The sequence below is a fragment of the Lissotriton helveticus genome, chromosome 5_1, assembly GCF_964261635.1.
Source record: "Lissotriton helveticus chromosome 5_1, aLisHel1.1, whole genome shotgun sequence".
In the NCBI taxonomy this organism is placed as follows: Eukaryota; Metazoa; Chordata; class Amphibia; order Caudata; family Salamandridae; genus Lissotriton; species Lissotriton helveticus.
In genome coordinates this window covers 1,424,132,309-1,424,158,516 of record NC_136065.1, presented here as the reverse complement: position 1 = coordinate 1,424,158,516, position 26,208 = coordinate 1,424,132,309, and the positions used below count along the sequence as shown (strand labels likewise).

At 43.3% G+C, this 26,208-nt stretch overlaps 1 protein-coding gene across 1 annotated transcript in view; it reads right to left on the bottom strand.

The window, feature by feature from the left end:
- Positions 1–26,208, bottom strand: part of PTPN22 (protein tyrosine phosphatase non-receptor type 22) — a 533,173-nt gene that overhangs the window by 85,339 nt on the left and 421,626 nt on the right. Inside the window, exons 19-20 of the mRNA XM_078644425.1 lie at positions 25,684–25,854; positions 22,567–22,688 (exon numbers count right to left, since the gene is read on the bottom strand). Coding sequence (XP_078500551.1) covers positions 22,567–22,688; positions 25,684–25,854 — 293 coding nt within the window. The remainder of the gene's footprint in view (positions 1–22,566; positions 22,689–25,683; positions 25,855–26,208) is intronic.

The window sequence follows — 26,208 nt, the reverse complement described above, 5'->3', positions numbered from 1 at the left end:
GCTATGCAGTTTAAAGACAATGAAGAAGAATAGATGAGTGAGCAGTTGCAAAGACAACGTAAAATGGCAATAGATAAGTGCTATCCAGTTTTGCAGCCTCTTAAACAAGATGCAGCGAAAGACATTGAAAAAGATCCATTAATGACACATTTATTAAGTTCACCACCTCCCTATGCGCAGAATCCCACAGCACCTCCGCAACCCTCAGTTGCACCACCTATGATTACCTTGCCTCTTGCTCCTTCGGTGCAGCCTTCCCAAGGCCCACCAATTACATCTACTTCACCTGTGCTTTCTACGACTTTGCCTGGTGCTCCTTCTATTTCTCCTGATGCTATTGCCTCTACTTCTGCCCTATCTCACCCCGTTTCTTCACCCGTTCTTCCTTCAGTTTCACCTTCCATTCGGCAGAAAATGGCCAGCAATGTTACTAACCATTTCTCACCTCTTTTCGGGTCGCCTACTATGACCCCTAACATGGGACGCAGACAGTTGCGAAGTCGACTGCCTGACTATCAAGAGAGAAATTCACTGAATCGTTTAGCACGTAAATGGGTTATGGATACTGTAAAGTATGATGTAGAGTCTGTCATGGAAGTCTTCCATCAGTGGGAAGCACCGACGCAGAGATATGTTTTTGAACAGATGTGTGTTTTCCTTTGTGAGGATTTGGAAGACAATGATCTAGAATGCAACCCGCAGGAATTGTGTTGTGTACGGTTCAAGTTTGGAGAGGGCATGATCGTAGGTCCCGATGTCGAGAAAGCGGTTGAACTATTGTTATCATATCGGAGTAAGGGGAGAAGTTCTGGGTCACAATCTGAGCCTGGTGCATCTAGTAAGAAAAAGGCGCGACAATACCCCATGAGAGAAGTTCCCCGACAATGGAGGGAGGGTGACACATCTGTTGACCCCCCTAATCTGCCACACTTTCAGCGTGTATGGGTACATGTCCCATGGAAGCGAGCTGAAGTTTTAGCACTCAAACAGACATTACCTGATCCGCGTAAAAATCCTACAGGGTATTACAAAGAGTTGTCACAGACTGCTGGATCATGTATAATGAATTTAGCCGATATCGATATGCTATTTGGGAATGTTGTTCCACAGCCTTTATGGGGTAAAATTCGTCATACAGATCATGATCAGGAGTTAGGTGACTCATGGGCCAATATTGCTGCCGCAGATGCCCGACAAATTGGTGGTGCTAAGCCTGAGCCTTTGATAGCAGAACTCCCTGGTAAAATAGTTGATTACATGAAAACGATAATGCCCGCAATACGTGTAAATTGGGATAAGTTGTCTGCATGCAAGCAGAAGAAAGAAGAAACTGTCTCAGATTTCTTCACCAGGTTTGAAGAAACATTTGTCGACCACAGCGGTCAAGATATGACCACAGAAGGTGGTCAGAGATTGTTCGTCGATAAATTTGTGCACAATCTGCTTCCAGAATTGTGTAAAGAGTTAAAGGGTTCAGAAAGTTCTTGGGCAGTTTCGTCTTCAGCGCAGATATTAGCTACAGCACAGTACTACGAAAATAGAGACAAGGACGAGAAAGACAGAGCAGAAAAGAAAACTAAGGAGTTGAAAACGAAAGTTTTGTTACAACAAGCATATCCACCACGCGGTGGTGGTAATCAAAATAATAATGGCCAGAATCACTACCAGAATAATTTTCAGCAGCCTCAGCAGTATCAAAGGAACTCACAAAGAATCGAGTACACTCAGCCACGTGTCCCTGTAGGCCCCAACCAGTGTTCGTATTGCAAGGAAGAAGGTCATTTCAAGTATAATTGCCCTATTCTGTTACAACGCGCAAATGGTGATTCAAACACAAGAGGTCGTGGTGTTCAGCAAGCGCCTAGAGGTAGAGGACGCGGAAACGTCCCCCAGAACGCACGTCCCCTTCCACCGCAACAGTCAATGAATAGGTTCGATCAGCAAAATAATGCATCCGACAGGACAGCTCAATACTATGTTGATGATTATTATACAGAAGATGAGTATTTGGAGGGTAATGATTGCTAGGGCAGCCATAGACAAAGAGAGGGAGTTGTTTCAGTTCCAGTAGATCAGAGTGGACCTTACGTTGAGGTGATTATATCGGGTGTGTCAGAACCTTTTCTGTTGGATACTGGTGCTACAAAGAGTTCTATTATGCACTCCAAACTCCCTGGCGCACCTTTGTCTGGCGAAATGAACGTTTCTGTAGGTTTTTCTGGCGCCCCAGTTAGAAATCCGATTTCTGACCCTTTGTCTCTTTTTGTTGGTCCTTGTGAATTAGAAGCACCCCTTATTCTGACAACAGGTTGTGGCGAAAACTTGCTAGGATTGGATTTGTTAAAAAGATTGTATGCGACTTTGTACTGTTCTCCTTCAGGAGTACAACTTACTTTAGGTAAGAAAGTGGTTTCTCCCATGTATCTGTCAAGGGATAAACTTCCAGCAGAATTATCGTTTCTCCCAGATATCCTTTGGGCCACTGGTCCTAATGATGTGGGTCTTTTAGAAATACCACCATATGTTGTAACATTGAAAGCCAATGTTCAAATGCCACGTATTCCCCAATATAGGATATCTAGTGAGGGTGAAAAAGCTTTGCTAGCGATTGTTTACGAATTGATTGAAAAGGATGTGATTGAAGAAACACGAGGCAACGTTTGCAATAGTCCTGTTCTACCTGTTTTAAAACGAACTGATCCCTCTGAGCCACCTGTGCATAGATTCGTGATTGATCTTCGAGAGGTGAATAAAATAGTTGTGCCACAATTCCCAGTTGTCCCCGACATTACCACATTATTGACTATGATTCCAGCTTCTGCCTCTTGGTTTTCGGTGATTGACCTGAAGAATGCTTTCTTCAGCATCCCGATTGCTGAGGAGAGCAGGGATATTTTTTCCTTCGGTTTAGGAGGTCGCAGCTTCCGCTTTAAACGTGATCCTCAGGGCTACTGTGAAAGTCCATCAATATACAGTCAAGCTCTAAAAACACAGCTTGATACGATTGTTTTACCTAAAGGTGCTACTCTTGTACAGTACGTCGATGATTTGCTTATTGCTGCAGATACTGAGGAAATTTGTAAGAAAGCAACAATGTCATTGTTGCGCCATCTGTGTGATTTACATCACAAGGTGTCACTTTCCAAACTGCAATATTGCCGACAAGAAGTGACCTACTTAGGTCACCTCTTATCGAAGGAGGGAAGGAAACTGACCCCAGAAAGAATTCATGCAATAGCGAAATTGAGTGTGCCAAGAACACAAAGAGAAGTGCGTGCTTTCTTGGGCATTACATCGTACTGTAGACAGTGGATTCCAAATTTTTCATTATTGGCCAAACCTTTGGTGGCATTAACATGTAAGGACACACCCAATCCCATTCCTTGGTCTGAAGAGTGTCAGAAAAGTTTTTCTGAATTGCGCACAGCATTATGTTCGGCTCCTGTGTTAGGTACCCCCAACTACAGTAAGCCTTTCACATTGTATGTCCACGAGAAAGAGGGCTGTGCATTGTCTGTGTTGACTCAGTTGTTTGGAGGTAGGCAGCGCCCATGTGCCTATTTTTCGTCGACTTTGGATCTGGTAGCTAGAGCATTGCCAAGTTGTTTAAGTGCCACAGCAGCAGCAGCTGTTTCCATTCGACAGTCTGCTGGTCTAGTTATGAATAATACACTAGTCGTGATGGTCCCACATGCAGTAGACACGTTGTTAAATATAACCAAGACACAGCACTTAACTGGTGCTCGGTTGTCAGGTTACGAATTAACATTATTAGCAAGTCATGTGCACATAAAAAGGTGCAATACCTTGAACATAGCCACATTGCTGCCAATTGTAGAGGAATCAGGTGTTTCAGAACAGCACAATTGTTTTCTTAGAACAGAGGAAGAGACGAAAGGGAGAGCAGATCTATCCGATACTCCTCTCGCTGAATGTGATGGTACATTATGGGTGGATGGTTCATGCTTCAAGCTTCCGAATGGTGACACGACTGCAGCATATGCCGTCACGACTTTACACACAGTTGTTGAAACTGCACGTATCCCACATAATTCGGCTCAAGCAGCAGAATTAATTGCACTCACGAGAGCATGTGTGTTGTCTAAAGGAATGAAAGTGACTATCTACACTGATAGTCAGTATGCATTTGGAGTGGCTCACAGCTTTGGGCGATTGTGGAGAGAACGTGGGTTCCTGACTTCGCATGGAGCTAAGATTCAGCATGGTCAGTTGGTGAATGAGCTTCTTGAATCACTGACCTTGCCTCTGCAAATGGCGATTGTGAAATGTAGTGCTCACAAGAAGGTGACTGATGATGTTGGTTGTGGAAATGCATTTGCTGATGAGATCGCGAAAGGAACAGCAAGGAATGTAATGAGCCGAATGTATGTCGCAGGCCCTGCAGGATGGACTGGTAATGTTGGAGTGTGTGAAGACACGATAGAGAGTGTGAAGTCCATCCAAGCTGAGGCCACAGAGAAAGAGTTTTGCACGTGGAGAGAAAGTACGGGTAGAATGGATGCAAATGGTTGCTGGATTGAATTATCAGAGCATCAGAGATGGTTATTACCCGATGCATATGTGCTCGCGGTAGTTACAATGGCTCATGGAATGGCTCATATCAGCGTGAAAGGGATTTGCGAGTTGTTGGCCCAGGTATGGCAAAATTCAGGGATTCCCAAGTGTGCAGAGAATGTGGTCAAGAATTGCATGGTATGTTTGAAACACAATCCTGGTAGGGGAACCCCAACTCCAGCTGGTCATTTTGCACCTCCTACGTATCCGTTCGAGGTTTTGCAGTTAGATTTCATCCACATGGAGAGGTGCAACAATCTAAAATACGTACTCGTTGTTGTTTGTGCCTTCGCAAGATGGGTAGAAGCCTATCCCCTAAAAGATAACACTGCTTTATCCACAGCAAAAGCCCTTGTGAAAGAGTACTTCCCTAGATTCGGAATGCCTAGAATGGTCTGGTCTGATAATGGAAGTGAATTTGTGGGTCATGTAATGAAGAATGTATGTGAAGGGCTAGGTATTAGGCAGAAGTTTCACGCTGCAAACCACCCCCAATCAGCTGGATTAGTAGAATGTTACAATGGCACGCTTAAACTTAAATTGGCCAAAATCCAAACGAGCACAGGTCTTAAATGGCCCGACACTCTCCCTTTAGCACTCCTATCCACCAGAATGACTGTGCATTCACGAGTGAAACTCAGCCCTTATGAGATCGTTTTTGGCCGGCCAGCCAACATATGGGGAGTGCCTAGACCCACTAAGTTCCGCGAGCTACAACACCCTGTTTTGCTTGATTACCTGTATGAATTGACGGCTAAATTGCGTGTTTTGCATCAACAGGTTCATGACACCCTGCCTCTGGTCTCTGAGACTCCAAGGCACTCCATCGACCCTGGCTCCTGGGTCCTGGTGAAAAACTTCCAGAGAACGAAAAACGACCAGCCCAGGTGGACCGGACCGCACCTCGTCCTTCTTTCCACAAGGTCAGCCGTTCGAGTGGAGGGGAAGGCCAACTGGATCCACAGGGTCCACTGCAAAAGAATCCCTTCACCTCTGCCACATGACCAGTGGGTCCAGAAGGGTGTCACTGACCCAGAACTTAAAACCGTGCCACGTGTCATACCTTTCAGCGATGCACGTGTAAAAGGAACTAACCCTGAACATGAAAGCGAAAACATTTTGCACAAGGCGGTGCCGCCATCCAAGCGATTGAACACTACAGAGTCTGAACTCTTGTTCCAGGATCAAACAGTACCCGGAAGAGAACGTTACAATTTGAGGCCGAGACCTATGGACAAATAAAAAATATATTTTTTTCCCCCCAGGTACTATTTTTGAAAGTGCAGCTCTCCCATCTAAGAAACTTGCTTATTTTTGTTTTTCGAACCGCCATCCGGGTTCCGCTGCTAGGGCCGCGGTTGATTAAAGTCTTTGGGGTGCAGCTGACGACGTTAGGTCGGTAGTTCTGGTTGGTCCAAGGGAGCTGACCTAGACTGACAGAGGCATCCCTTAGCAGAGCGAACCTCCCACCGCGGGCAGCACTTTAGAGAGGATGGAGTTTCCCGATGTGGAGAGACCTGCTAAACCAACGAACTTTAAACACAAATTATGTAAAGTGATGACAAAGAAAATGTTTTATAATATTGTGCATTTGTATGTTATTCAGTATGATGATATTCTTAATAAGTTATGTTTTATTCTCTTTTCGTGTAACATTTGCACCCACTGCATCGCCCATGCCTCCTCCTACTGTTTCCTCTCATTCTTTCCACCCTCTTCCTGACCATGAATCCAATAGAAAGTTAGAGTTTATTAATAACTCCTTTGTTCAGCTGTTGCACCAACACCAACTAGTAATGAACACGACTAACTGTTGGGTGTGTGGTCTCATGCCTCACACGACAGATAAAGGTATCCCTTATCTAGTTCTGCCTTTCAGCCATAATGGTTCTGTATGGGCATACAGAACAATGTTCATATATGCTCATGAAGTCCACCCCCTACGTTCTGCAAAAGACAATCCCAAGAATAGTGCTTTGGTTAAGGGTATAGTCGACATGATTAATGGAGAAATCTCTTATGAACATACCCCGGACGATGAGATATTTGCATATATAAATTGGAACGTGACCGGATATGAAACTACTCTGAGTGAGTGACAGCAAGCTAAGGGATCGTCCCCGATCTGGATTGTACCCCATCAGGGTCACCTGTGTCTGCAAGGTACTGGCAAGAATCCCAGAGCTCAGTTAGGGAAAAGTATCTAAACAAAAACATATGTTTTTGGGTCTCAGACTTCCCCTGCATTTTTAGCCGCTAAGAGTACTTATTTCATCTGCCATGATAGAGCCTATACATGATTGCCCCCTGACTTTTCGGGCTCATGTTTTGTTTCCTTCCTGTTGCCTCCCACTTACACAGCAGCGGCAGACTACCACAGGACAAGGGTAGTTAGAGGTGTCTTGAGCAAAGAAGACACTGCAGGTCAAGAATTTGGGGACTTTGCAAAGGGTTTTCTGCCGTTCTGGGGATCCATGGCTAACAGCAGGAACATAAGGCAATTGACAAGGGTAGTCGAGTCCACTGTGATTGAAACTGCTGGTGCCCTTAGTAACTTGACTGCTGAGCTCCAGTCGGATCGTCTTATGACCCTTCAGAACAGGGTCGCTTTAGATGTCATACTTGCAGACCGAGGTGGGGTATGTAGATTGATCCAATCGAGTTGCTGCGTTTTCATCCCAGATAACGCTCCAACAGTGTACCAGGCCATCTCCAAACTACATAAGATTTCCGAATCTATTCATGTAGATAAAGGAGATTGGTCGTTAATGGGATGGTTCTGGGAACTGATATCGACCTGGGGATGGAAGATTCTGATGGTCATTGGGATGGTCTTAGCCATTCTTTTCCTGTTCTGTCTGTGCGTACAGTGTGCTCCTGCAATATGTGGCCTCTGTGTTACATCATGTGTAAGGAAGCCTGTATCAAGAGATGAACTCAGTACTAGAATGATGTTACAGCAACATCTCAATGACTTTAGGAATATAGATCTGGACTCAGATTAACATGAGGATAGATTAATTGCCTATGTAAGGGCAAAAGGAGGGTTTGTGGTTCTGAAAATTCTGGACTCGCATAAATAATTCTGGACTCGAGAATTAAACTTCATCGAAACATGACGAATTTGGTGTCAAAAGACCGAGAATGACGAGTACACCATGTACAAGCATTTTCAGCATATTCGAGTGACGATTTCCCCCTGAAATCGTCATTTTCGTTCAGAACCCTCGGCTACCATTTTATGTATGGCAGCCATTTTTGTGAGTTGCCCTTTACATAGGCTTATAATCCAGCTGAATTCGATTCCACAAGGACACATACTCCGTAATCGACTTTCCTATGACCTGTGCAAGTTGGAACCATTGCCCCAGGCCGAACTCGTTAGGTCAGTTCCCCTCCCAGTGGCCAAACAAGATAGCATCAAGGCTCAACAAGCCATAAAACCATTTCAGCGCACACACCTGCCGTATCTTGCTCGCATCTGTCTCTGCTCTTTTTGCTTCACTTGCTTTATGGTGGGGAGGTGCCCATTTTATTGGGGGTCCACCGATATCTGATGAAATGTTGGGCCTTACCGGGTGATTTGTTGTAGGCAGCACGAAGTGAAATATGGACATGTCATCATGACTCTGCTTTTTCTTTGTATTTGAAGTATGTAAATGATCTACTGTAAAACCAAGAATGTTTGCCTGAAGCTTAAAATTCTGTATAAGAAGAGAAGCCTGATTTTGTAAATTTGAGCAGTCTCCTGAGAATATACTCCCCGTGTGTTGTACTACTAGGACACTTGTTACCTTGGTTGCAGCCAATAAAATCGATCCTTGACTTCACCTAGAAGACTCTGAGTTTCTGTGGTCTAAATCAGGAAGGGCTCGAGGTCTCTGGGTGTACCCTGACACCGCCGGGTTACCGGTTCTGTGCCGGTTCTTAAAAACCCGGTACCTCAAGCTCCTCGCATCTCTCGTCGACAGCAGCCTTGACGACAAAGCTGAAACTCCACATTACAGGTTCACCACTCATCTGAATTGACGTATCGCCTTTGCTGCGCCTCACATCCTCAACACTGGACTTTGCATCGCAAGTCGTGTCAACAGGATCCTGAGCAACGATGCATCAGGACCTCGCACCGCAGCCTCGTTGCATCTCGGAACTGACGCATTGCTCCGCTGCACAACACATCTTCAACGTGGATTCACAGAATGCTCTGTAACCAGGATTTAAGATACTTTGTTCAGCGGGCCCAACTGGGCCCCTGTAGCTGACCCGTGCTCCATCACGGCCGGCCTGAACTTTGTTTCAGTCCGACACAACTAAATATTCCCAATATTGCTTTTTGCCTCTGGGTGCTAATTGATTTTTTAATTCATTTTTATCTTGTTTTAGTTATAAAATCAGATCTAATTTTCTAAATAGGTGTGAAATCTTTTTGTGTGGTGTTTTCACCGTTTTACTCTTTGAAGTGTTGCACAGATACTTTACACATAGCCTCTAAAGTTAAGCCTGACTGCTCTGTGCCAAGCTACCAGAGGGCGAGCACAGGTTAAGTTAACGTTTGCCAGCCTTTTACCATGATTAGGATTATGATTGCTTCTTGACCAGGGCTCATACCCCAGTCAACCAACAACCCAATTTCCAACAGTATATTTATGTTGATGGGTGCATGATCTGGTACTGAGACTGTACCAATATCAGCTGCTGTTATCTCAGAGGGAGATACATTGCGTATAAATAGGTTATCAATATGTGAAGGGGAGTGATGTACATGTGAGTAAAATGTGTGTTCAACATCATCCTTGTGTAGCTCCCTTTATATGCCTCTGAACCCTAGCTCTTTTAGGGCTCTCCTATTTTGTTTAGAAAAATATCTACTAGTCTTGTCCCTTTGTTTGACCTGGTGTTGCTGTAGGTCCCAAATTACATGAAAAGATCCAGTAATAATAATTTCTTCCCTTGAAAACATCGCTAAAGTTTACACATAATCCCTCAGGAATGTATTCTGCACCACATTTGGTGCATAAATAGTGGTTATTGGTAGTGCCTTTTTGTGTAGTGTGCCTGAAAGTGTCTGGCTCCCTATCCGGCTTTCCATGCTATTATGTAAATGGGAGGTTCCTTTTAATAAAAATTGACACACTATTGTGTCTAGTCCCTGCCGAGGCATAGTATGCATTTTGATACATTCTATGTCCCATCATATGTTGATCTGCTCTCTTTAAGTATGTTTCCGGTAGAAAGAAAAGATCTTGTTGGGGGGCTTTTAAATAGCCCCACGTGGAGCTTTTTTAACTAGAGAATGAAGCTGCATAAAATTAAGAAAAATTAATGTTCCTATTTATCACTTAGGGGATCCTCACGTTTTTCTCATATAAGTGCCAACTAACTCTTCCCCATCTCCATACATATGTCTTGTATTGGAGGGCTTGATGGTGTCATAGTCTGATGTATGTCAAAACAGCCACACAGTGTTCCACTCAGGTATTCCCTTCAGTGTAAACCTTATAAACAATAAACATATAACAATCTTAACTTCCACCCCACGAGTTAAAAACCCACCTTAGGGGACTTGCCTCTTCTTTTCCCCCTTCAGTATAGCCCGTAGGACATATCCTATCAGATGTCTGATGTAGTTGACTCTGGGGAGGACCATTCTCTGGTGCCCCCAGGGACCCAGGCCTCCTACTATCTTCCATTTCTCTGTTACTCCTAAAAGCCCAAACAGACCCACAGGCACTCGCATGTTGTTTGTTCGTCTAATTCAGACCTCCCCGTTTTACGTATTCCCCCTCCCTCTCTTTCCCTTTAAATCATCTCGAGGTATTGTTATCCATTTAGCCTGCCTATTACAACTTTGGTACCTCTGTGTAACTCTTCCAGTTCCCCATTATCTACTGTCTAAAGGTTTTAACAATTCTAATCTTAAGGAGAGCTAAAATCAGTCTTTAACAGTCTCATTTCTCTTAGGGTATTTTGCTACAGGATCATGTCTTCCCTGTAGCCTAAGTGTCTGCCACACATTGAACAAAGGCTTTGGTTCTGGGGCATGAGGTCTCTTATTGTGCTGGGTTGTAGCATTTTGATCATGTTCCTTTAACAGTAGTTTCCCAGCTTGCTCTTTCAAGGATAAATTGTAAAAATATTTTTAGCATGGCTTGACAGCTGGAAAGTACTGTCGGGTTGCTTCCTTTCTGTTTTCTTTGAGCAACTTTTTTTAACCTTTTTTTTTCATTTTAAATTTAGTGGTGTAACATGGCCGTCCGCTATGGTAGATCAGTAAATAAAAAATGGGCGCCTACATTATGATACATGGTCACAATTACATCACAACGCATATGTGAGCATGCCTGTGCATGCGTCTTTACAACCAAACATTGGCTTTGCTAATAGCGCAGCATTTGACATCTGAGACCTATTGGCTTTGCCGATGCTTGTTCTATTGTGACATTAGCCACCAGTGCAGCGATTATATTTGACCATAGCTGCATCACGGGCCCTTACTGAGCCCAGGGGCCTCACATTTTGTTTGTTGTTCGACCGTCCTGGTCATCACTGTATTTGTTGTGTCAACCCAGTCCAAGGAGGCTTTAAGAGCATGCTAATCCCCATGTTCTAGCGAATTTCTATTGGCTTTCTCAATACTTTTTATTCTAGCATTTCTCTCTTGCTGAGTTGGTGCCACTTTCCATAAGCTGACCCATATCATGTCACAGACCCCCTGGGCCTCAAGTACTCCTGTTGGATACTTCCCACACGGCGTTGTCAATGCCATATGACCTTGTGCTGACTCCCTAGAACAGTCCTGGGCTAAACAAATGTTTATGTTGCATTTAAAGCTACAGTTACTTCCATTTCTAAGTGTTCCAAATAGCAAGTGTTGCTGTTACGAAATTTAACGGTACTCAATGCGCTGGACTGAGGGTATGAAAGGCTGTCTGTCCTTCCTAGATTTCAGCTTGTGACTTGCAAGTCACACTTGACATCAATACTCTCTTGATTCTTCTTCCTCTTCCTCCTCTGCATGATGTCATTGTTTTTCCTGTCGCGGACCAGCCCTCATGGGACTAGGATTGCTGCTCAGGTAGGTTCTCATAGTTTACTACATTCCTGAATGCCTGGAATGGAGTAGAATCCTACTGGAATGCTGGCCTTTACAACAAAAATACAGGGAAATCCCCCTGTTCAACAAGACGTCTCTCTACATATCTAATATGAGAGCTTTGACAATCCCAGGCAGGCATTAAAAGCCCCAGCGATAGAGCTATAGAAGAAATGTTTAAAAATGTGTTTAAAAAAATACTACCCTAATTCGTATCATTTTTTTAAATTGTCTTCATAATCTGGGCGCCCTGGAATACCTTCAGAGGGGATATATGTGAATTGCTGCCAGAGGAGGACATAGATAGATCAGAGGACGAAGATGAGGAGATCTGATGATACAGTGCATATATGGACATGTTCAGTTAGACGAGAAAGATACGATGCAGCTGCTATCTTTAGAAATGTTGGACTGCCTAAGTTTCACTGATCGAAAGTAACTGTTGTCTTGAGAAATATTCGATTGCCTAAACTTGATTGACCGAAAGTGACTGTATTATGTGATCATAGTCATAAATGCCACTGTTTATTCAATAAAAACATTTTAAAAAAAATAATTGTCTTCATAAATTTGCAGAAAACAAGTTTTGTCTACAGACACAATTTTCGACCCCGAAAGTAAAAAAACAGGAGAGGTTATCTATACAGTTTGAAGAAATGCTTTTGAAGAATTGCAGTTTGAAGAAATGCTTTTGAAGCATACCAGAGATTTTAGAAGAGAATAATAAGGATGAATAGGCTTCTTGTTTTGGTTGCAGCAACGTCACAGTCGGTTTTTGAGGTAAGACCATTAAAGTACGTTGTTGAAGCGAGGGGCCAACATCCATGCCACATTTTCAGTATAACCACTGTGGAATGGAGCTCACTTGGGATGGATTGTGGCTAAATGTATCTAATGTGGATAGTGTGGGAATGTGGCCTAGATCTGATTATTCAGAGTTTTTCTTTGGAAACCCAACTCCTGGAAACAGCTTTACCATACATGTTAGCTCTTGGTGTTCTCACAGTTAAGTGAGGCATATCCTATGTATTTTGATTGGTTTAGTAATGTAATGCCATGTGTTTGCTAGTGATAGTCTCCAGAAAGTGAATTGCGGGAGATGAATATGAGAATGCTATTTGTACCTAAAGTATGCCTCACATATTTAAACTTAAATTAGCGCTGTTCAAGTTTTTTTTAGTAAATGTACTGTAAAATTTTACAGATTTTCAGGATTTTACCAGCAGTTGTAGAATAAAAACTAAAATATCATCAGGGCATGGATATGACAACATTTGTCAACTGATTAAGGAAGAGACAATGTAGTTATTTTTCAGGGGGAAAATATGGGAAAAATAACTTAACCAGGCTTAAAACATCTGTTTTGAAGAACGTTTACGTGGGTGTTGGGAACGCGAATGTCCCATGCATAGTAAACAGATGTCGCCCCCTGCCTTGATTGCTCAACTGCATTAGAAACTGGTATACTGACTTTTAATTTTGGCCATCATGTAACATTAATCTAGTGTATTCTTTTATTTCTCTTCACGTTATATGTAGTGTTAGTGACCCTAATTCACTTGACTGCGCCGGCACACTAGGCAGCTGCGGAGAAGATGAAAGATCACACTTCGTAAACACGAACTAACAAATACACCATCAACATAAAAATAGAGCCCACCATATGGGTTTGGAATGACAAGAGATACACCACCAACATAAAAATAGAGCCCACCATGTGGGTTTGGAATGACAAGAGATACACCACCACCATAAAAATAGAACCCACCATATGGATTTGGAATGACATGAGATACACCACCAACATAAAAATAGAGGCCACCATATGGACTTGGAATGATACGAGATATTAAGCCCTGATAAAGTCTGCTGTAACAAGAACAGCCTGAGACAAAACACGTGTTGGCAAAGGGGCATATATAATGTGAAGAGAAAAAAAAGAACTATTGAAACCACAACCTCAATTCTATCTCTGTGGACCTTTCCAGCCGGGAAAGAATAGATGGCTCTTCCTTCTCTTGAGCACCAGAAAATATGTGGACATTGAACGAATAGAACTTTGAACTTTCTAGAATTATGTGGTAGAGGACGCTACTAATCCCAGCCATAGTACCTTTTGTAGTTTATAAACTAATCTAGTGAATACACAGAGACCATAATTTGATTAGATTTACTCTCCAATGTATTCCCCCTCCAAAACCCCAACTAATAGAGAATAAAATGGCCAGAAATTGGAGAAGAGCAGACATGGACTATTTTTGGTAATGCCTTATGAGTACCTCCCCCTCCACATTAGAAGACTTTCAGACCCAGGCAAAGAGCATTTAACTTTGGTTGGAGTCCTCCAGTGATTGTGTCGCCCCCCTCAAAAATACTAAGATCATGAGACCTCACAACGCTCAACGGTGGTTCCTTGGAAGATCTTAAGTTAAGAAACTTGAACTTAGACAAGCAGAACGCCAATTGCATCGTCACTATCTCCCAGATAAATAAGTTTCCTAGTTAGTCTTGATGAAAGAATATAAACATTTTATTATTCAAACTAAAGCTAACTATTTCTCTCAAAAAATTATCAATGCATCTAATAAATCTAAAGAGATTTTCTCTATAGTTGAGATTTATTTCTGTCTGTATTCCCATTTTTTGATTTGATCTGATAAAATTCAGTTTCTCTAATGAAATAGGATTTCCTGTGTGCTTTCTTCTTTTTATATTATTGTGATTGATCTGTGTTATCCTGTGGATACATCATAGTTAGATTGGATACAACTAACTTTCCAGACAAATGCGTACCAATTCTAGTGTTTAAGTCTTTCGAGCAAAATCCCTTGCAGACAATCTCTCTTTGTTCCTATATTCCGCCCAAGCCTACAAGGGTTTACTGGGTTACCCAATTTCACTTGCATAAATGGCATCATGTCAGCCCATTAATGAAAAGCCTTCATTGACTTCCAGTGAGTAAGCGCTGTGCTTTTAAGTTGGGTTGCACCATTTTTAAAGCACTACATTGCAACGGCCCGGCTTTTATTTCGGCCTGCTTGCACCGCTACACTACCCCTCGAAATCTTAGATCCTCCCACTTGAATCTGTTGGAAATTCCTTCAGCCAAACAGATGAAGTATGGCGGACTAAGGTTTTCTGTCCTTGCTCTGCAATTTTGGAACCCCCTCCCGGTGCAGATTAAGTCTTTGACTTCCCTTGTCCAGTTCAGGAAACAGCTAAAGACTTGGTTCTTCATTCAAGCATATTCTGATTAAGCAATCTCCTTGCCACGAAACCGTTGGTGTATGCGCGCTTAATAAATGTTTTTAACATAACATAACATAACAGTCTTAGGGCTGTCCCTGACAATACAGAGTCTGGGCCTAGCCTGAAACCTGGAGGATTGCAGCAAGCATGCTATCATAATAGACAGGAAATTACTGCCCCTGTCTAGGTGTGGCATATAAAGCAACATAAAGCGTTGGTGGCAGTGTACAGTTCTTTGTGAATCTTTAGTGTGACCAGAAAGTTGTATCTGTGTCAGCAAGAGTGTGGCCTTCTGACCCCTCTCATGTGAAAACTCAGCGGGGACATCCAGTGTATGTCGATTGCATGAACAGTGAACATAGTAGGTGTTTGAATCTAAGTACTGAAGCCAGTGGTATTCATTTTCGGTGTCCCTGACTATAATATGGAAGAAGATGGAGTGTGAGGTTAACCTCACCAGAAAGTGAATGTATATTGCTTGCATTCTTGTGGTTGGAGGGTGATGAACTAGGCATTAAAGTGAGGAGGATGGTGAAAAGGCAACCATTAGAAAATCCATCAAGAATTAGGGGCTTGAGGGGAGGAGCCAAGATGGCGGCGGAGACGGACGTGTAGTTGCCCGGCTCCCCGAGCCTGTTCTACTAAAACTTCATCCTGATTGTTATCCTGAGGCGCGGTGGCCGCGAAAAGACGAGGGAGGTGCGCTGTCGCTGGTGGCGTTTCTCCGGTGCTCTTCCCGGCCCGATTACTGGTGATAAATGCGGATTTCCTCGACGACCGGTGCCGAGCCCTGGACCTGTGCCCCGGGTGGATGTGCTCTGCTGGAGACGGCTAGAGCTTCTCGGAGCCCACAGACGGATGCTGAGCCTGTGTCCCCTGCTACGATTTTTGGCCGGTTCGGTAACCGTGCCGATTCCTCCTGTGACGGAGCTGCTTGACCGGCACTGGTCTTCGTCGCTTCCTCCCTTCATGGCGGTGTGTGGTGAGCTGCGCTATATTGTGTGGTGAGAGGAGGAAATGGCCGCTACAGCTCGCCTTTGTTCCACGCAGGATCGGGTCTCCATGCCGAGTCCTGCATGCGTTGTTGTACACTATTGAAGGGAGTTCTGGACTTTGCCTGTGCCTGCACCCCAGCTACCTATCCTGGGACCCATTCCTATGTGTAGTTGCCCCTGTGTTGGTGCACAATATGGCGATCGTCCCCTCAGTGGCGCGCCTGGGTTCCGTCTCTGCCCCTAGTGAAGGTGCCCTCCATGGCTCTAAGTGGCGGTCGGCACACCTCGCTGAACTCCGCGCTGCCGATTCATTAACTCGACCGCCTTGCATCACTCGCGCCTCCATCCTTGCAGCGCTGGCCGATTTGAGGGCAGAATGGCGCGATTGCTCCGGTGCGCTTGGCGCGAAGTTGGACACGGTCGCTCTGGGATCGGGGAGTGCCCCGCCAGCCGGACCCCCTTCTGAGGTTGATCAATTTTCTCCTGGACTTGCAATCGAGACATTGTTGCGGCGTACTTCTCAGCGGGTGAAACGCTCTGTGACTGGATTCTTTTCAGGACTGCCGCCACTGTATTTCGTGCAAGCTACATTGTTTCCTATCCTGTGTGGACCCTTATCCTCGTTTGCGGCTCGATTGGAGACGCCATGGTGTTCCTACGCTGCTCAGGATGGCGATGCTGAGGGTTTCTATTGCTGTTTCATGCTGGACTGGGTGGATTTTGGTGCGGCGATATACTGGATCTGTGCCACGCTTAGTGACTGGGTTTGTACTATTTGTGCAGGGGGCCCTTCTTCTTGTAGAGGGCGGCCATTTTACCCCTTTGTTCTCTGTGGGGCGATGTGCTATCCGGGGTCGTATTTGGATGGCCGCTTGAAATCTGGCCAGGGTTAGGGGTGATCCTGTTTGTTTTCTTGTTCTTGATGGGCGGGTGGGGGGCCCGGGTTGGGACGCTTCCTCGACGCGTGCTACACTAATTCTGACGTCTCTCCCTGCTTCTTTTCGTATTGTCGCTCTAATCCTGTAGTTCTGGGTGGTGGAGAGACTTACCGGCCGGGGAGTCCGGGAGCTTTGGAATTCGACCCTCCTCTGTTATTAGGGTATTCTTTTTCTGTTTCTTTCTTTCTTTTTCTATATTTCGGGTTCTTTAGTGGGCGACAGACACGCTGCCGGGGGGGTAGGCCATAGCCTCCGCTTTGTTGTAGGGTGGGGGGTGGGTTTTCATTTCATACAGTTCATTTCTATGGGCCTTATCTATTTTCTGCGCTTTTCTTTATCTGTTTCTGTTCTGGGTCCGGGGGACGGGTCAGTGGAAGAGGGTGGCGTGCTACGTGGCGCGTACTTGCTAGTCGCAGCTCTTGTTCTTTGCCCCTGATTTGCCATGTTGTTTTTTGATGCTCGCTTATGGGTTTGCTTCCACACTATGCTGTTGTTTCCTCCTGTTCTGACGTAATGTTTCGGACTCAGTACTCCTTGATCTCTCTCCTTACTGTTTAAGTTCTTGTTATAACTTTTAAAACTAACCTTTAATGCTCCTGTTTCCTGGTGACACGTATTCGTTTGCAGGGCTATTTCTTGATTGTTGCTCTAAATCTTGGTGCTGCTGGGAATTTGTCCTATTTGCTTTTGTGCTTACTGTATCGTGCCCGACCTGTAGGTTGTGGGTCCGTATTTGTTACTTTTTTGTGCACAATAAAGGTTTTAAAAAAAAAAAAAAAAAAAAAAGAATTAGGGGCTTATTACGAGTATGGCGGTCTTGAGACCGCTGTACCCGTGGTGGTGGTTTGACTGCCTGCCCGCTGCAACACCGCCAGCACCATCAGGATCCTGAATCCTGTGGTGCTGGCAGTGTTCAGAGTGGGGAAGAATGGAGACGGTGCCGAGCCCAGCACTGCCATCCATTTTATAACCTACCCTTCCACAGGCCTTTTCATGGTGTTGAATCCGCCATGAAAAATCTGGCGGAATGGCAAGGAGGGGGTACCCAAAACAGGGCCCCCAGGCGTTCTTGGCCATTCTGCAATATGACTGGAGGCACATGTTGAGCCCTCCTAGCCTGCACTGGTGCGCATGATTTGAGTGGCATTCATGACATGGTTCATACCAGCAGTGTGCACACAAAAGTTCAGACGCTGCTGGGCTGCTGCATTGGCTTCAGGCTCACTCAGTGAGCCAAAGCATGCAGACAGTGCAAGACCACAGCCGGCACACTGCTGGCCCGGTGGTCCAGTCGTAATGTGGCAGTCTTAAGACCGCCGGCATTGTGGTCTTGTGGCATATGCGGATTCGCCGGTCCGGCGGTTGGACTGCTGAAGTCGTAACAAAGCCCTAAGTTATCATTGATCTTCTGATTAGTTCTTCCTGAGCACTGTCATTTACTGGATGGCAGGGCTAAAAAGTGACACTGCAGTTTCTTTTGTTTCATGAAGGATGAACTTTCTAGGTCCTCGCTACACTTCTATCTGTGTCTAATTAATGCTTAAAAGCTGATGACAGCAAGATGAAGAAAACACACTTCAGTGTGCTTATGTTCTGGGTGCTTCTGCTCAGAGTCAGCCTCAGTGCTACCTGCTGTGAGAAGCATCACTTGACATCAGGGCTGTGTCTGAAGAGCAGCCTAGGTAGGACACTTAAAAGACAACTAATAGAGAAACAACTCAACTCAAACAGCTAATCCACATCCCCTCATGTGTTTAAAAGTGGGATCCTAACCACCCAAATCTTTTACCGTTCCCCCTTAGAGCAGGAGCAAGAGACACTAGAAGTACTACTTGAAGGTAAGAGTCAGGCCAACAATGTCCTCTTGGGGTACTCCCTCTACAGGAGGGCGGGTATGGTTGCAGGAGAGTGAGTAAAGGAATTGCCAAAGAAGAAAATGTTGTGCTCTGAGGTTAAATTGGTCACTGCCAGTTTGTATCAAGCTGCAGATTCTCACTCCACAGCACTGTTGTGGGTGGATGGAGTTCATCTACGATTTTACTGACTGAAACACGTGCAAGTTAACTTTTCAGCGGCAACAACCATGGGAAGAAAAAGACAGAGCTGATCAAAACAAGAGACCAAAAAGTGTGACAAGAGGCCATTGTGGAGGGGGGAGGAGGTCAAGGGACATACTATTCCAGTTGGCAGGCTGGAAAGCACTTAGAGAGATGTGGATGTCAAGCTATATGGAATATTATTGCCGGAGACTTATCAGAAGGCTTTGTGATCCCTCATGTGTAAAGAAATAAGTGTAGGGAAAAGTTTGGGTCACTGGGGCAAAAGACTTCGAATTTGAGACTTTTGCAGAGTACAGCAGGCCTGTTCAGAGAACCAGCTTATAAACACTTCAATGCATCCCTTTTGAGTCAGGTGCCCAGGAAGGAATTTGGTGAGTTCAAGGGGTTTCTTTTTTTGTCATACCTAGATGAGCACAATGAGAACTGCCACTTAGGATCAGAGGATTTCAATGCGGTTTGCATGTCCTTAGAAGAGGCAGGATAGAATGTGGAGATGAGAGTGAATTTAGAATCCTACTTGTGCAGCTGGATAGCTATCACATCTTAGGTTATACCATGGAATGTTTCTACTATTGTGACAATTGATTGCCCCTGTATTTAGAGCAGTTGAGCCTTGAAACTAGGATTCTGTCACTGCTGTGCATGGTAACTAAACTAAAAACAAAACAGTATTTAAGCTTTGCGCATGCTTGGAGAGTTGCTGCAGGAAGGAGAGTGGACTGCAGGACCAAAGCTCCCTGCTTCGAGTTTTATTTGTGCGCAGGAAAGAAACTGATGAGTGCTATCTGCTCATTAGCCATTTCCATTGTATGGCAGAAAGAATAGGGGGTTCCATTATTTAATGAAAAGAGCAAATGTTTAATAGCACATTTTTGTTCTTCCCAGGCATTCAAATCACCTAAGTAAAACACAATTCTATATTGCCCTTGGACCAGGGAACCACAATTAGAGACTCTGAGAGTTCTTTCTTACCATCTAAAGAAGTTACACAGATTGAGTTACAGTCACACTTTAAGCATTTGAACTTTGTTACTTAAATAACCTTGCCCACTACAACTTTTTTGAGACACATCGGAAAGGCTGTAGAAAGCCTGCACCCTGGTCTTCCTTTCTTGTGACTCAATAAGGGTGCAAACAAAACCTAACGCATCGTGTTCCTGGTCTAGTTGGAAAATGGAGGTTGGACTAGAGATGATGTAGAGTTGTACACAGATCCAATAGGGCATTTGTCTTCATAAGCCCTTCTTTATGGGATCAGATATGGTTGTCATCAAAACTGGAAACACCACCTATCCCAGCACAACAGGCAAAAAATCATGGAGTGATTACCATTCGAAAGATCTGGACTGATCTGATCAAGGTCTGATATTATCCTGGCTGGACCACATAACTTACTACTGGTTGGTCTTCCAAATATCTAACTCATAATGTACAGGTAGGTCAGAATGCAGCCGCAAGGTTGGTTTTTTAAATAACTGTAACTCATTCTATTTCTAACTATTCCTACAAGCTTCACTGCCTACTAGTCACCAAAAGAAGCCGTATTAATGCACTTTTTGTATATCAGGAACTTTTTTTAACCAAGAGGAGACAACTATATGTCATCACTATTTGTTCTCCATGTGTTAGTACAAACTGTACAGCTTCTCAACATCTATTCTGCATCCCTAGATATAAAAAAAAAACTCAGAAAAGAAGGAAGATTGATCTCAGTTAGCACTTCTAAGGCCTAAAATGCAATGCCTCTATCAATGAGGTCTCCAAGCAATTTTCTAAGGTGCTGTAAACTGCAGAAGCCCTGCTTATTTGATCTAATTCTTTAATGACTAACTATTCGTCTGTTCTCCTTTTCTGTTGCTATTTCTATTCAAGCAAAGGGTTTAAAAAAGTGCCTGGATGCCTCTTGTTGAGGTTAACAGTGCGATATAAATATGAACTATTCATTAATTCATTGAACATTCATTTAACAGAAGAGAGGTGAAGTGAACAGGGCGATGAGAGGACAGATTTGCTAACTGAGAATTTACTGACAATGTTTCGTGTTGTTGCAACATACTTTTAGACTCAGATAGGTAGTCCTCTATTGAACAAACATATTTCTAGCTGTCCACTTATTTTTAGGCCTAGCGTTAGCCAAGACCTTTTGATGTGAGTAAAATGATATGCATAATTTACTTACTTGTAGGGGATTTCAGCCAGCCCTCTTCATCCATGGTCTAACATTGAGTCATTCACATTTTTTATCCACTCACTACAGCATATAGTAGGGGGTAGTTGGTCAGACCCCTTCACCCATTAGCTAACTTCACTGTGAGTGATAGCATTCTGCCCTTTTACAAGGAGCACACCAACTCACAGAGCAGTTACTTAAATGCCCAGAAATACTATGGCAATGTGTGCTTTTTAAAACCAAAAACATAGTTTTGCTTTTAGCTACTGGTATGTATTTGGTTGATAAGCGCTGGGATGCTTCAGCAATAATAAAGTTTTACAAAAACCATGACAAAATAAAACAAGCATTGATAAAAACCAAAAGGCTAACAGCCACGGTCAGACTTATTGGCTTTGCAAATGTGTGGTAGAAGTAGCTGAGAGCTCTGATCTAGAGTTGTATGAAACTCAGTATTAATACAAATGAATTATAATTTTATACCATCCTCAAATACAGGGTAGCCTAACCGTGATTTAACTTGGCCTTTTTCTGGAAACATGTGGGGGTTAGAAATTGTCATGACTCCATTCCTATGTGACATCTAGAGGTTTGCTGGCTGGTGTACTGAGAGCCATACGTCTTTAAAATCACAGTAAGTATAAGGTGGTGGTTGAGATATGAGAGATTGCAACAGGGCCCTTAGGGAGAAACATAATTTGCTCTTGGAAGATGCTACGGGATTCACATACTACTAGCATGGGGCTTGAAAGGACCTTTCTTATCTAGGGAATTTTTGCATCCGTTGCATTAGCTAGTTCTGTGCTACCAATTACTCAATGATTGGTAGGCTTGATTATGGTCACAGACAGGCTCTCAAATTAGTAGGAGGGGTTCATATGGATGACGGGTTAGTGTTAGTGTAATGCTAGTGAGTGGCTAGGGGTTAATATTAGTGCAATGATAGTAAGTGAGCTTGTCTGTTTAGGAGCCTTGAAGCCACAGGTGGTCTAGCTTTTTTGACCAACCAACCATTCAGTACACTGATTAGTGCATCAGCTGTGGCGCTACCCTCTTTCACCAAATGGCACGTTGCATATAAACGGGTGGGTGAAAATAACTGGAGAGCTGATGCAGGTTTTGGAAGCAAGGCTTTTAGTTTTTAACAGTGCTGTTAAGGGCATCCCCTCACTCTTTCGGATTCTATTTGCCATTATTTTCATAAACAATATTCAAAATTGTTTTAGGGCCACACTCCTCCTGATATTTTTTGCTATTTGTATAGTATGCATGTATTATTTAGTGTTTTAATTAACTCCCATCCTATGAATTCTGTTGAATAATTTAAAAAAAACTGTGGCGGACCTTGACTGGGCTAGCATGTTGGGAGACGCAGACCACGCCACTTCACACAATCCCTTCACAATAACCTATACTGCAGTTAAGATCTTCACCAATGATATTCCCATTTTCCTATTTGTGCTATAAAACTGAACATGCAGGTTACCTTGCACCTCGCGAAGCGCTTTAAAGGATCCTTTGCTTGGTTTGTGGCACTTGTTCCAGGGGCTCCAAGTCTGGGTGGAGTTGCAGCTGCATCATTACTTTCTTCTTGATGTATCTGCAGGTCTGGTAACGAAAAGTGACATCTTTTAGAATAAAAGGTGTTAGTGTGCGCTTTTGTGCATTTCAGTCAATCGCATTAGTAATGCAGGAGCCGCGGATTGCACACCATGGCCATGATAACCCAGCCTTTGGCTACCAGAACCTAGAGCCCTGGGGCGAGCACAGACCAGTCTTCTGACAGGTTCAAGTTCCACGAAAATAGCTTTTCATCTACTCTAAGGCACAGCATTTGCATTCATTTTTGATCAAGGCAGCAGAAACATGTTGTAAGTGTGTGTCCACTCACTGGCACTACTACCTGCCTATAAAAGAAACAAAATGAACTCATGCCATTGTTTGTATCCAAATGAGAATGTCATTGGTCATCTCAGATGCCTCTAATGTAAAATGGCCTCTGGAAATTTAGGAATAAAGGGCAGTGAAATATATCTCTCTTCATTCAAGATTTAGGCTCCTTGTTAAAGCTGGGGAAGTTTCATGAACAGAGAACTGGAAATGAATCCTACTTATCTGAAAGAACGTCTATGCCATTTCTATTTTCAGATTTCAAACTTATCAATCATTTAATCTTCAATCTTCACTTATCTTTGGCTTTGACTCCAGCGTTATTATGACCCACCAACCTCCCTCCCACTTTCTAACCTTCAACAATTTGTGACTTTTCAGATTGTATTAAAGGTCCTTCTCTAGATTTATCTACCAGAAAGGAAAGATTGAATATCTGTAGGAACTGTGGGCCAGAGGTACTAACATACTACTTGCAAAACGTGGTCACAAACTGTGCACTGACTTTTAGCGACCGAAATTTTAATTTGCGACGTGACCTATAGACTTTTTGGTTGCTTTGCAAAATTACCAGTTGCCGGGGATCGCAAGACGACCTGCCTAATGAATATTCATTTGGCAATTTCTGACCCCTGTGGTTGGCTAGAAACACTGATGGTGGCCTGCAGAGGGGCAGCAAATCACCATCTCTGTGTTTGCATTTTCAAATGAAAACCTGCTTTTGTTTTTAGTTTTCCATTTAGGAAAACATCAGGGAAAGCAGGCAGTGCTCCCCTGAACATTTTATTTGGCGATGCTCTTCAGACCGAGCCAGTTCATGAGCCTAAGGCATGATCCGTGCAACCCTGCTCCTAACTTTCCCTTAATTGTCAAGATAATCATAAAAGCTATGCGAAGCCCGCTGCAGAAATTTACGACCCTTGTCACCCACTAGAACTAAGTTAATGAGGCTCCTGATCCAGGCGCAGAACAGACACTGAATGTCTTATAACATAAGGTTTCTCTTGGATCTCAACTAGTAACAACCTGAGGATATACACACTGAATAATACAAAATGGCATTCACATATACTCAGTCCACTAACATACCTTCTGACAACTCATGTTGCGGATGGATTTCTAAAAGAACCTTGTGATACACACCACAATACTTAATGGTGACTGTCGAATATCTGGAAACCACGTATATTGAATGGAGGACTTATTTGTCTCTGATGAAAAGAACACCACAGCTGGAGGGCATCCAACCGCTGTGGACCTTTTAAAATTGGCTCCCCTTTGGGATTATTGAATCTTGGAGACACAAGGTCCTGAACTACATTTGTGGATCCTATGACACACCAGCATAAACCGTAGTTTTAGAATCGGTGATTTTAAGAAAGTAGAAGACAGCAAACATTAATAATGAAATTGGAATGAAACTTTATATTCCTTCAAGACTGAATAGTGTCACTATATGACATACATGACATTGTGCCATTTTTTAAAGAGAGACAGTCCTGAAGAAGGTGGCAGAGAAATATATGGCTCACCGAAACGCGTCAACAACCTTTTATGATTGTTAAATTCGAGGAAAGTTTGAGTCTAATTATAAAAAGAATTGATTGACTCTGATATTGATGATTCAGTCGAATTAACAGAGCTATGATGATTTTAGATTTTTCACTTGTTCTTGTCTATCATGAACATTGAAGCAGAATTGTTATGTGTATGAGTTTTTCCTGTTGAAATAGATGTCTTTTTTAAATTTCTTTGATTACATCATTGTGTCTCCTATGATTTATTATGTTTTTTAATAAATTAATTTTTGTGGTATCCATATTGATCTGTTGGTTTATTATTGATTTATGGGTTCTGGTATGTTAGTGTATGGAGAATATGTGAATGCCCTTTGTATAACTGAGTGTGTATATCCTCAGGTTGTTACTAGTTTAGATCCAAGAGAGAAACCTTATTTTATAAGACATTCATTGTATATGGTACCCCATCTCTTGGACAGTAGGGCCACTCTCTCTTTGTTGTGAACAGAACAGACACTGGCATGGTCAAAGTCCTGCACGATTTATACTTGTTCTGAGAGGCAGGCGAGCTGTTTGTGGTTACTGGTGTGAGTGCTAGAAGATATCAGCATCCTGAGCTACAAGATAGTCCTTGTCATCCTGCCTGAACAGAAGGAGATTGTGAACACTGGCCTGTGTCTGTGCCCCTCAACCTTTTACAGACATGACTCACATGCACAAGGGCAAGTCTAGCCCTGTAGTTTTCCACTAAAGACTTGTCCTCTTTACGGCATCTCAAGGTTCAACCAATCTTTTTTTTAAGGATGCATGAATCACTGTAAGAGCTAATACTGAAACTTATTTATCCCATCTCTATCATAGGTCAAAAACAACCGGTTGCCTAAGTAAACAGAAAGACTGTGTAAACAACAAAGCAAGACAGAGAGACAACACATTCCCTCATACTCACCCCAAAAAGAGATCTTTTCTGATCATCCATTAAACCAACCAACACCTCTGCCAAATTACGCTTCCCATATTCAACTAACAGAGGCCAAATATGCATTATTCTATTTCTACAAGAAGGACTACATAGACTAGTAATACATACACTTGACATCTCCAGCCTGGGCTACAAATACCCACTGTTCTTCATGTGAACCAATAGGATATAGCACAACTCTTTAAGCACAACAAAAAAGATATCCACTCACGGTCCTCTGGATCGGGAATCAGGAAAGAGTCTGGGGTCCTTTCAGGAAGTTCCTCAGCCACTGACTCTAAGCGGTTTCTCTCAGGAACTTCCTCAGCCAGCACGAAGGACTCCTGTGTCCTTTCAGGAAGTGGAGGAGGGGAAGGAGAAGAATCTCTCTGCTTTTGCAGCACTGTAAAGGACGGAAATATAAGAAACATCAAACTCCCATCTGAAGTGAAAAAAGATTTGCTGCATTTAGTTTTGCACAAGTATCTGCTTCTTGCTTCACTTTTTTTCTCTGCTAGTCTGCATATTACATTAATTCAAAATATTTCCTGTATGATAGAGATGTTTATTGTAGGCACAATATGTTCTTTAGTAGAGACAAAAAAGCCTGATTTTCTCAAGCAGAAATATAGACCTGATTTGCACTGTTAGGCGAGATGGATAGTGTGTAAGTCCGCTAGAAGTTACTTGGGCTTGATTTTTCAAACAGGCCTAACTTTCCCTGGCTCCTTTTCAACAACTGAGTCTTTAGGAAGAG